Genomic DNA, 12,668 nt, shown 5'->3' on the forward strand with positions numbered 1-12,668 from the left:
CCCAGGCAAAGTCCAGACAGGTTGCATAAGAGCTGATAGCTGCAGTTATCAGATATACCTTGTGCTGCTCCTAAGGCTCCGTAGACACCAAGTCTCATGTCCCGCTGAGAGGCTGGATAATCAGTGCCATTGTAGGTTTTGGAATCACTGGTCCAAAGACTGAGCCAGAGGTTGGATCCAATAAATGCCACAGAATTGATTGTATAGGCAAGGAAGATGAAGAATATCAGATTCTTTCCCACTGCTTGTAGGTATTTCATGTAGACAGAGAATTTCACCTGCAAAATCCCACACTTTAGTATTTGTGGAGTTCCTAATGACTTTGTTTTTAAATTGTTGCCCTTGTTTTTTTCTTGTTGTAGTTATTGTTGTTATTGATGTCATTGTTGTTGGATAGGACAGAGGAAAATGGGGAGAGTAGGGGAAGACAGAGAGGGGGAGAGAAAGATAGACACCTGCATACCTGCTTCACCGCTTGTGAAGCGGCTCCCCTGCAGGTGGGGAGCCGGGGGCTCAAACCGGGATCGTTACGCCAGTCCTTGTGCTTTGCGCCATGTGAACTTAACCCGCTGCACTACCGCCCGACTCCCCCTAATGGCTTTTAATGAAGAAATTACCTATGATACCAACCACATGGGTAGGGGGTATGGAATAGCTTAGAAAGGTGAATAACAGGCAGCAAAATTTGATCACCTGTGTTCATCATTTCTACACAGAGTCAGGATAGTAATCATGTTGAAAAACAATTCGGGGTAAATAACCAACAGATTAGGGACTTCATGGTGGCACATCTGGTTGAGTGTATATGTTACAATGCACAAGGATCCGGGATCGAACCCCCAGTCCCACCTGCAGGAGTAAGCTTTGCAAGTGGTGAAGCAGGGCTGCAGGTGTCTCTCTGTCTCTCTCCCTCTCTATCACCCCTTCCCTCTCAATTTCTAGCTTTCTCTAACCAATAAATAAGTAAAGATAATACCAGAAAAAATTAAAAAATAACCAACAGATTATTAATGAGTCAGATGCAATTAAGAGAGGAAGATAAAAACAGTTGCAACAGATGGTTTTTGTGGTTGTAAGATCTTGGATTTTTGTGGTTTTAAGTTTACTAACTTATGACTATGCAACTGATAAATTAGTGTTTTTCTAGCTGTAAGAATCACGTTTTAAAAAATAGAAAGGAATCAAACACTCATAAAATGTAGTGTGAGGGTATTCACAAGAAGCCCGTTATTCTCCATAGAATTATGGTGTGGTAGGAAGTCCAGGGTCTCTCCTACACTCCAATGATGAATTTAGAGATTTGCAAAACACAGAAGGTATGTCTTTGCTATGTTCAAGTCATCCACTTCAAAATATCCAGATTCACAAACTTTTAACACCTCTAAAGGTACTATTTATCAGGGTGGTCACCTTTCCAGCTTCTACGGTTTCCTTTTCAATTAGTTTTTGTCCTTTCACTATTTCTTCCTTCTTCTTAGGAGGAAACATATCCTGAGTTTTCAAAGAATTTTTTAGGGATTTCCGATGCCTGCTACTGGACCTAGAACTGAGAGAGTGAGAGAGGGGAAATTTGCCTGAGTGTGTGGATGCCCCCCCAAGGTGTTCTTGCCAACAAATACCAGTTTCTGTTTGTTCAAAGTGCATTTTCAGAGCAAACTGCCGTGAAGGAAAGACACCACCCCAACTCTCTCCATACAAGGAAACAGAGGAAGAACAGGGTATCTGCTCCCTCAGGAAGAGCCCACCGCGTAAAAGACAACAAGCAAGTGAAAATACGGATGTGATGAGGGATGCTAGTGGACCAACCTTCGGCTAAGTGTTCGACGAAGACTTTCCTCTCTTTTCATGGTCAAAGACACTGCATCTTCAGGGATTTCCTCCATACTGGGCATCAGTCCACAGTCGTCTTCTCCTTCACTATCCTCATTGACTAGGAGACACAGTAAAGGTTAGGGAGATACCAGATCAGGGATCTTAAAACCAAGCCTTCTCTGTAAAAGAGAGAGGGGAAGGAGAAAGAAGGAGAGGGAGAGAAAGAGGGAGTTGGGGGGGAGGGAGAAGGGGAGAGGGGGAGAGAGAGGCACTTTTCTTTTTATTTATTTATTTGTTTATAAAAAGGAAATATTGACTAAACCATAAGATAAGAGGGGTACAACACACAGTTCCCACCACCAGATCTCTGTACCCCATCCCCTCCCCTGTTCCTACTCTTTAATCCTCTGGGAGTATGGACCCAAGGTCATTGTGGGATGCAGAAGGTGGAAGGTCTGGCTTCTGTAATTGTTTCCCTGCTGAACATGGGCATTGACAGGTTGATCCATACTCTCAGGAGAGGTACTTTTGTTGATCTTGCAAGTCTCAACAAGAGATCCCAAAGAATCTTTCACTGGAATCTCTTTCTCCAGAAATACTACTTGTTAATACATCGTCTCATTCAGAAATGCCAAGGTAAGTGAGAAATAGGAGAGAAAATGATTTTCTAAAAGAGAAAAAAATATTCCCAAAAGCTTCCAATATCTTTTGGGAAAAAGAACTTTTAAGAGTCATAGTAGGGAGTCGGGCGGTAGCGCAGCAGTTAAGCGCAAGTGGCGCAAAGCGCAAGGACCAGCGTGAGGATCTCAGTTCGAGCCCCCGGCTCCCCACCTGCAGGGGAATTGCTTCACAGGTGGTGAAGCAGGACTGCAGGTGTCTTTCTCTCCCCCTCTCTGTCTTCCCCTACTCTCTCCACTTCTCTCTGTCCTATCCAACAATGACGACATCAATAATAACTATACCTCATCAACGACGACATCAATAATAACTATAAAACAACAAGGGCAACAAAAGAGAATAAATAAATAAAAAGAGTCATAGTAGACAGAAAGAAGAATAAAACGTGGGGTTAGATATCATAATGGTTAGGCACAGAACCTCTTATGCCTGAGGCTCCAAAGTCCCAGGTTCAATCCCCTATACCACCATAAACCAGAGCTGATCAGTGCTCTGGTAAAATAATACTAATAAATACTAATACTAAGAAGAAGAGTAAAAAATTTCAGAATTGAGGGGCCAGGTGGTGGTATGCCTGGTTAAGCGCACATACTACAGTGTGTAAGGACCCAGGTTCAAGCCCCTGGTCCCCACCTGCAGGGGGAAAACTTCATGAGTGGTGAAGCAGGGCTACAGATCTCTCTCTGCCTCTTTTCCTTTCTATTCCCCCTCCTCTCTCAATTTCTCTCTGTCTCTATCTAGTAAATAAATAAATACTTTTTTAAATTTCAGAATTGACTAGATAGATGATTGTAAATTTAAAATGTTCTCCTTGAACTTTAAACTATTTGACAGAAACTGTACCTAAGGAATCACTGACAAGAGCTGACTGAAAAACAACCTTATTTTTTGCAATTACTGGATTTTTATCCCCCCAGGTCAACTTCTTCAGAGAGAAAGAGGGGGACACCACAGCACTGAACCTTCCCCAGTGCTGCACGTAAAGTACCCAGGGCATGAGCCTGAGTTGTGCGCATTTGCCAGAGCAGACACCCTCCCAGGTGAACTATCCCATTGACTCCTGTAAAATAACTTTAAATCAGCAATTATAAACATGATCAAGCTACCCCTTCATTTGGTTAACTTCTGAAATAGTCCTGTACCCTCTAATCTTGCTTTCTCAGTCTCTCTCTCTCTCTCTCTCTCTCTCTCTCTCTATCCAAAGGTAAAAAGGAGAGGCCAAGAGATAGCTTACTTGGTAGAATACACACTTTCCTAGGTGCAAGAATCAGGTTTGAGTCCTTGGTGCCACTTGGGATCGCCATGGACAGCTCTAGAGAAAGATCAATAGTGGAGTGGTGCTCTCCATCTCTATCTCTCTCACTCCCTCTCTCCCCTATCTGAAGTAAAAAGAATGGAAAAATGGGACTGTTGAGGTAGCATAATGGTTATTCCTGAGGCTAGGAGGTCCCAGGTTCAGTCTCCAACATCAACATAAATCAGAGCCGAGCAGGGCTTTGATATCTCTCTGTCTCTCTCACTCTCTGTGTGTGCATCTCATTTGAAAAAGTAAATAAAATAAAACACAAAAACAAAAACAAAAAATGTCTGCCCAGGAGCAGTGGAAGTACCAGTTGTGAGCTCATTTTGCCTTTCTGCCCTTCCCTTTATTCTGCCATCTTATAATCTGTACCTTGAGTCTCAGAACCAACACAACAGCATGCCAGTCATTGGGATTTACATAACTGCTCAGTGTTCCTGAGGACTAGGCCTTACTGAGTTGTTTTGCAAACTGTCCTTAGTACACAAAAGATGATGATTAGTACACGGGGATGACTCACAGGGCTATCCATCTATGGGGATTTTTTTTAACCTGATGCAGAAACTCAAATGTAGGCAAAAAAAAAAAAAAAAAAAAACACTTTAGAATTAGCATAAGAAAACTGTCCAGGTTTTGCGCTTTATTAAAGCTGTAATCCAGGGGCATTCAGCATCAGACACTACTCTTTGCTTGGGATCTTCACCACCGATGCAAGAATATTTTGCTTTCTCCAGCTCTGTAAATACTTAAAACACATAAAGGCTCATGGAAAGTTTCAACTCAGTCCTTTTTATTCTCCATTTCCTGGTACCCTGGCCCATTGTCCTAAACTGGCTGCCAATTTATCTTCCACATATCATCCTGATCTTTCCCTGTCCCTGATGGTTACCGACTTCTAGATTTGCACACTAATTTTCATCTCTTGTGCTTTCCAAAGTGGTCTCAAACCATCTGATTTCAAGGTCCTAAAACATCAGGGTTAACCAAAAATACAGGAGTACACTATTAGTGCTAGTCTTTGGAACTACCCAGGAAATGGTTTTCCATCCCCTCTCCCCTGGAATTTATTTACTTATTAATGAGAGGGAGGAGGTAGTAGAGGAAAGAGAGAGAGAGAGAGAGAGAGCGAGCATCACACTGGTACTTGCATTGCTGAGCATTAAACCTGGGGCCCCATGCTTGACAGTCAAATGCTTTATTTTCTGTACCACTTCCTGGATTGTCAGGAAATGATTTTCATGGATTTGAGGTGGGCGAAGTGGGGCGTGTGACTTGAGAACAGAAGCAATGCATCTCTAAAAGGGGCTCTTTGTGCCCCTGGTTTTCTTCCACAGGGCAATCATGCCCAACCTTTAGCCATACCCTTGTAAAAAGTATCCTTCCATTACATGTCAGAGACCAGATGAGCAGGTTGAGCCTTCCACTTGACCCAGGCATATTTCTTTACAGAGACACAGAGACCAGAAAGAGTGGGCTTTGGCTCTCTGGATAATTCACTTCCCAAATCTAGTTCATTGGATACCAAATAAAAGTTCAAAAGGTAAATGTCAGTGTACATATCCCACCATTTCCCCATCACAAGTTCTAGCCTGGTCTATTCCTTCTAACATACCTGTGGCCTCTCCTTCAGCACCTGTCTGTTTTATGAATGTCTTCAGATTCTTTGCAAACAGTCCTTTCTTGGCTAATAAAGCATTATATGATCCCTGCTCCACAATGGTGCCATTCTCCAGAAGCACAATCTCATCTACTTGGGGAAGAAAGTGAATGCTATGTGTAACCAAGAGTCGAGTCTGTAAAAATAACAGAAAGTTGTATTGATTGTCCTGTCTTTCCCTTCTCAGCACCTCATTCCAAAACCTGACCCTGTAAGAGGAGTTCCTGTCATTGCTGATATACTCACAGATGGTCTCCTGTAGTGACACTAAGGTTGGCCCTACGCACATTCTCCTCCTGCTTGCCTAGAAGTCAAATATGCCACTTGAGCTCAGGATCTACCCGTATATTGATAAATGGTGCATACAAATGAACTGAATAGCTAGCTAGCTTCTTCTTCCAGTAGCCAGCTAGCAAAATTCCAAAACCATTTGGAACTGACAAAAACATCCCAGTATTAGGGGCCAGGTGGTGGTGCACTTGGTTGAGCACACTTGTTATAATGTGCAAGAACCTAGGTTCAAGACCCCGGTTCCCACTGGCAAGGGAAAGTTTTGTAAGTGGTGAAGCATTGCTGCAGGGGTCTCTCTCTCTCTCTCTCTCTCTCTCTCTCTCTCTCTCTCTCTCTCCTTATCACCCCTTCCCTTCACAATTTCTGGCTGTCTTCATCCAATAAATAAATAAATATAATAATTTTTTTTTAAATCCCAGTATTAGGAGCTCTGTGAATGGAACTGGGACAAAGACCAAGTATGTTTTTTATTATACCATGGGTCATAAAGTAATTTTTTATCATAATCAATCATCATAAGAGGCTCTAGGTCAGAATAACAGAATAAAGTTCAAGTTACTCAGTTCCAGAGTAAGCCAAAACCTTCAGATGGAAGGTATCCTGGTCCCTTGAGAGACCGCCTTGGTATTGTATCTCCTTAGCAGCTCAGGAGGCAGGTAAGTAAAAGCTGTCTTAAGGTATGTGGTGCCCCCAGGCCCACAAATAATTTCTCACCTTATCTTTCAATAGGCCATTAGGTCCCAGGACCTTATCAAAAATATGCCTTCCTACATGAGCATCCACAGCCGAAAGAGGGTCATCCAGAATGTAGATATCTGAATTCTGATAGGCAGCTCTTGCCAGGCTGATGCGTTGCTTTTGGCCCCCACTGAGATTTACTCCCTGAAGAGGAAAATGATTTCTTCATTAATTTTTAGAAACACAGCTTAACACATCATACATGTATGGTATCACAACTCCTGAATCAACTTTTTCTTTTTTTTTGCCTCCAGGATTATCACCGGGACTCGGTGCTTGCATAGTTGTTATTGTTATTGTTGTCATTGCTGTTGTTGTTGGATAGGACAGAGAGAAATCTAGAGGAGGGAAAGACAGAGAGGAGGAGAGAAAAACACCTGCAGACCTGCTTCACCACTTGTGAAGCGACTCCCCTGGAGGTGGGGAGGCGGGGGCTTGAACCAGGATTCTTAAGCTTGAACCAGGATCCTTGCACTTTGCACCACATGCGTTTAATCTACTATGCTACCGCCCAGCTCCCTTGAATCAACTTTTTCTTTCTTTTTATTTTAGTTAGAGAGAAAGATGAAGAAAGGCAGAGAGAGAGGAGACATCACAGTACCCCTCCACTGTGCATGCAGCTTCCCCTTGTGGTGATGGGGCTCAAACTCAGAACCTCATGCTTGGTAAAGCACTCATCCTACCAAGTGAGCTATCTACTGTCCCCTGAAAATAATCTTTTTAAAAAATAGTACTTATTTATTTATTATTGGATAGACAGAAATCAAGAAAGGTGGGGAAGATAGGAAGATAGAGAGGGAGAGGGAGAGAGAGAGAGAGACCTACAGCCCTGCTTCTCCATTTGTGAAGCTTTCCCCTTGCAGGCAGAGACCAGGGGCTTTAATCCAGGTCCTTGCTCACTGTCATATGTGCTCTTAACCAGGTGTCGTGTGCCACCACCTGGCCCCCCAAAATATTTTTTTTAATTTTAAGAAATCAATACACATGGCCCACACACATGAGCAAATGCTCCACTTTACTCATCATTACATAAAGGCAAATGAGAACCCCACCGAAATTCCACCTCACATTCCAGAGAAAGGACTACATCAGCAAAGCAGGAAATGATGTGCTGGTGAGAATGTGGGAAGAGGGGAGCTTTGTCACACTGCTCATGGGAATGCAAATGACTGTAGTCAGAATGAAGAATCCTAAACACATAAAAATGTAAATATCTTATTATCCAGCAGTATCACTCTTAAGCATTTATCCAAAAGATATAACACTAATTAAAAGGAACATATGCACACACACACCTGTTCATAGTTGTATTATTCACAATAACCAAAATATGGAAGCAATCTAAATGTCTATTGGCAGATGACTGGGTAACGAAGTCATGGAAAGGGCCAGGCGGTGGCATGCCAGGTTAAGCACACATAGTATGAAGCACAAGGATCCTGGTTCAAGCCCCCGGCTCCTCACCTGCAGGAAGGTTGTTTCACAAGTAATGAAGCAAGCCTGAAGGTGTTTATCTTTCTCTCCCCCTCTCTATTTTCCCCTCTTCTCTCAATTTGTCTTTTCCCTATCCAATTAAAATGGGGGGATGGTCTCAGGAGCAGTGGATTCATAGCACAGGCACCGAGCCCCAGAGTTAACTCTGGAGGAAAAAAAAAAGTCATGTGACATATACTCAATGGAGTACTACTCAGCAATTTAAAAAGATGATATTGTGTCCTTCCAGACAAAACAAATGGGAGAGATGATTATACTTAATGAAGCAAGGATATAAAAGACAGCTATTGAATGGTTTCACTCAGATGTCGTGTACAGACAATCAAAACAGATGGACTTGCAAAAAAAAAAAAAAAGTTGCCAAGCCATCTCTATGACTTTTAGAGAACTATGGTAGTTATTCTTGGGAGTGACGGGTACATAACTTTCGTGGTTAAAGTGGTATAAAACTAATATCTTAAAATCTTGTAAGTCAGGGACTGGGCAGTAGTGCAAAGGATCCCCGTTTGAGCCCCCAGCTCCCTATCTGGAGAATGGTCATTTTGAAAGCAGTGAAGCAGGTCTGCATGTCTATCTTTCTCTCCTCCTCTCTGTCTTTCCCTTCTCTCTTGATTTATCTCTGTCCTATCCAGCAACAAGAATGTAACAAAGATGGTCTCCAAGAGCAGTGGATTCTTAGTGCAGCCACCAAGCCCTAGAGATAAACTTGCAGGCAAAACAAACAAACAAATATAAAATAAAAAAGAAATAGGTTGCTTGCTTCTTTTTTAAAAATCGTGTAAGTCACTATTAAATCACTAGTAAAACTTTGAAGCATCTGTTCTCAAGAAAGGTATCTAATAACATGACAAAAGGTATCTAATAACATGACTAAATTTCTGAATGGTTGAAGCAGATTACCAGAACCCTACTATGCCCTCTCATTATACAAAAGTAGAGTCTGAACACTGGGGCTTTACTATTTGCCTCTGCTGCTCCACACATGGGGTCAGGTGTCACCAAGGCTACTTAAACTCTCAGGTCTTGACATCACCAACTTCCCTTTAGGTTACATCATTCCTCCATATTTTTTTAGGTATAGTAATATAAACCCTGAATTATTTGCACAACATGTTGTGAAAACTCATATTTTCTATTTGTTTTTTTAATGTTTTAAGTGATCTTTATTTACTGGATAAAGACAGCCAGAAATTAAGGGGGAAGGGGTAGACAGAGAAGGAGAGAGAAAGACAGACACCTGCAGCACTGCTTCACAACTTATAAAACTTACCCCTTACTGGAGGGGACCAGGGGCCCAAACCTGGGTCCTTGCACACTGTAACATGTGCACTCAACCAAGTGCACCACCATCCAGCCCCTATTTTCTGTTATTTGTTCTAAAACATGACAATTGAAATGGGTCAACTACTTTATTTCCATGTACTTCACCACCCTCACTTTTTTTTTCTCACCGTTTCTTTTCTTTCATTTTTTTTTTTTTTACTTTTTTTTGGGGGGGTTAATAATTCTTGACACACAGTTACAATTTCTCATCTTACCAAGATAGGTGTCCACGAAACACTCTCACCCCCAAATTAAGTCTATCATCCTGTACCAGGACCTGAAAGCCCCCTTCCTCCCTATTCTCCTCTCTGCCTTCCCTCCCCAGAGTCCTTTACTTTGGAGCAATACATAAAACCAATCAAAGTTGTGCTTCCCTCTCCGTTCTTGTTTAAGTTCTGCCCATAAGTGAGGCTATCCCATATTCACCTTTCTCTTTCTGACTTATCTCACACTTAACATCTCTTGGTGTCTATATACCTTCTCTCCAATCTCAGTCTGGTCTCCTCCAGGCAGTATTTCCAAGTCTGGGAGGAGGGCACAAGCTTCTATAACTTTCTGGTACTTCCGTTCCTCAAATTCTGATCCAAAAAGGATATTGTCCCTGATGGTCCCATTCTGGATCCAGGACTGTTGTGGGACATAGGCTGTTGTGCCCTAGATGGGAAAAGATTGGTCCATGTGACAGTTGTAGCCCCAGAAATAAAGGACTAAAGGTGGGAGTGACAAGAATGGGGCGAAACAAACAGAACTTAGATTTGAAGAAATGTATATCAAGCACTGGTATTTATTCCAACAGCCAGTGGTAGTCCTGGTGGCAAACAAGAAACAACAACAACAAAAAATTCCTCCTTTCCTGTTACAAAATAATTTATGACAATGTCTGCACCTTACATCAGATTTTTGTATTAGGAACAGTGTCCTCAAAGACCTCATTCTTAAAGGAGGAGGGGTGTGTGTGTGTGTGTGTGTGTGTGTGTGTGTGTGTACTGAAGGAAGAGTCCAGGGGTAACTGTGATGCTGGGTGTAGTTGCCAGTGCAGATTTCACAGTACTACTCCCCCTTCCTATAACTTCTTCTTTTAAAAAAATATTTATTTATTTATTCCTTTTTGTTGCCCTTGTTTTTATTGTTGTAGTTATTATTGTTGTTGGATAAGACAGAGAGAATGGAGAGAGGAGGGGAAGACAGAGAGGGGGAGAGAAAGATAGATACCTGAGACCTGCTTCACCGCTTGTGAAGCAACTCCCCTGCAGGTGGGGAGCTGGAGGCTCGAACCGGGATCCTTATGCTGATCCTTGCACTTTGTGCTACCTGTGCTTTACCCGCTGTGCTACCGCCCGACTCCCCTATTACTACTTCTTTATTGTTTCTTTCCTTTTGGTTACTGGTCTTTTTTGGTATCCTAGGTACAAGTTAGATGTTTTTAATAAATTGTGCCAACTCTTTCTCTCTGTATAATGTTATTTTTATCTGCATTTTTGATGACTGTAAGGTTTACATACACAGACAAAGCAGAAATGTCTGTGCTTTAAAGGAAGACATCTCTTCAAATGTCTGTGCTTTAAAGGAAGACATCATCAACAGTTTTTGAATCTTGATATGCATAAGAGAATTACCAGGGGACCCATGAGTAGATAGCATAATGGTTAAGCAAAAAGACTCTCATCCCCAAGGCTCTGAAGTCCCAGGTTTAATCCCCTACATCACCATCAGCCAGAGCTGAGCAGTGCTCTGGTTAAAAAATAAAAATAAATAATAAAACGAAAAGAGGATTACCAGGGAACTCAGATTATGATTATGTTCTATTACAGATGGCAGTAAAGAAGCTGCAGTTTACAGGTCTGCCAGATGTTTCCAAGAGCAGTGGAAATCAGATTCCGGCCTTCAGTGTCTTCTTCCCCAAAACAGAAAGCAGCTGTAAGTGGCCCACATATGAGTGTCAGAAGCCTTCCCTGGAATTCCCTCTCACCTTGATGGTAATGTGCCCGTGGACATTTTCCATTTCTCCCAGCATGGCTGATATCAAGGAAGATTTCCCAGAACCCACACTGCCCACCACAGCCACCAAATGGCCTGGCATGATGTCCAGGTTCACACTGAAAAACAGAGTGTATTTGAAGGGGATGAGCTTAAAAATGCAAGAGTAGTTTAAACTACTTTTCAAACTGTTATGAAAAGTCTGGTAGTACATGATAGTCTCTTAAGAATGGAAAAGTTATCCTGAATACACAAGACTCCGAAGTACTTCTATAATGATTTTTTAAAGTTTTATTCTTTAAAATGTTTTTAATTAATTTATTTATTACCAGAGAAATTGAGAATGGAGGGTGAAATAGAGAGTGAGAGAGAAAGAAATAGAGTGAGGGTAGATAGCATAATGGCTATGCAAAGAAACTCTCATGCTTGAGGCTCCAAAGTCCCAGGTTCAGTCCTCTGCACCACCATAAGCCTGAGCTGAGCAGTGCTCTGATTAGAGAGAGGGAGAGAGAGAGTTACACACCTATAGCATGGCTTCACCGCTTGTGAAGCTTCCCTTCTGCAGGTGGAGACCAGGGGCTTGAACCAAGGTCCTTGAGTACTGTAACATGTGCATTCAACTGAGTGCACCACCATCCAGCCACCAGAAGATTATTTTTTCTTTGGCTCTATGGGGTGAGAGAATGATCTCTAGTGGATCCAGCTTGATTTGACTCAGTCTGGCTGAGAGGGGGCCCACGCTAGGCTAGACTCTCTCATACTCTGTTCTGACCCTATTACTTGAGTCCCTAGGACATTAGGAACATCAAGAAGTTGCTCAGTCTGTCTGAACCTGCCTATCCAGCTAAATTTCTTAAACAATTTTTTCTCTTATGTTTTTACTATTAATTATTACAATTTTTAAAATACATTATTTATTTATTGATGATGAGAAAGGAGAGCGAGAAACAGACATCCCTCTAGTACATGTGGTGCCAGGGATCAAACTCAAGACCTCAAGTCCAATACTTTATCCACTGAGCTACCTCCTGGACCACTTATTATTATTTTTTTTTACCAGAGCACTGCTCACCTCTGGCTTATGGTGGTGTGGGGGATTGAACCTGAGACTTTGGAGCCTTATATGAGAGTCTCTTTGCATAACCATTATGCTATCTACCCTCCTCCAGCTAAATTCTTTATAAAAAATATATTTATTTATTTATTATTGGATACAGAGAGAAATTGAGAGAGAAAGAGGAGATAGATAGGGAGACAGAGAGAGAGAGAGACATGCAGCCCTGCTTCACCACTTGTGAAACTTTCCCCCTACAGGTCAGGAGCAAGGGCTTGAACCTGGGTCCTTGTGCATTGTAATGTATGTGCTTAAGCCCAGATGTGCTGCCACCTGCCTCCTCC

The 12,668-nt window shown here is 42.1% G+C and overlaps 1 protein-coding gene across 2 annotated transcripts in view; it reads right to left on the reverse strand.

The window, feature by feature from the left end:
- ABCC2 (ATP binding cassette subfamily C member 2) overlaps positions 1-12,668 on the reverse strand; it is a 102,018-nt gene that overhangs the window by 30,043 nt on the left and 59,307 nt on the right. For both annotated transcript variants that reach the window (XM_007530262.3, XM_060171497.1), the window contains 7 exons: positions 11,263-11,389; positions 9,771-9,947; positions 6,453-6,620; positions 5,403-5,583; positions 1,807-1,930; positions 1,411-1,546; positions 59-278 (listed from right to left, as the gene is read on the reverse strand). In XM_007530262.3, coding sequence (XP_007530324.1) covers positions 59-278; positions 1,411-1,546; positions 1,807-1,930; positions 5,403-5,583; positions 6,453-6,620; positions 9,771-9,947; positions 11,263-11,389 — 1,133 coding nt within the window. The remainder of the gene's footprint in view (positions 1-58; positions 279-1,410; positions 1,547-1,806; positions 1,931-5,402; positions 5,584-6,452; positions 6,621-9,770; positions 9,948-11,262; positions 11,390-12,668) is intronic.

Source organism: Erinaceus europaeus, chromosome 14 (genome assembly GCF_950295315.1).
Source record: "Erinaceus europaeus chromosome 14, mEriEur2.1, whole genome shotgun sequence".
NCBI classification, from domain to species: domain Eukaryota; kingdom Metazoa; phylum Chordata; class Mammalia; order Eulipotyphla; family Erinaceidae; genus Erinaceus; species Erinaceus europaeus.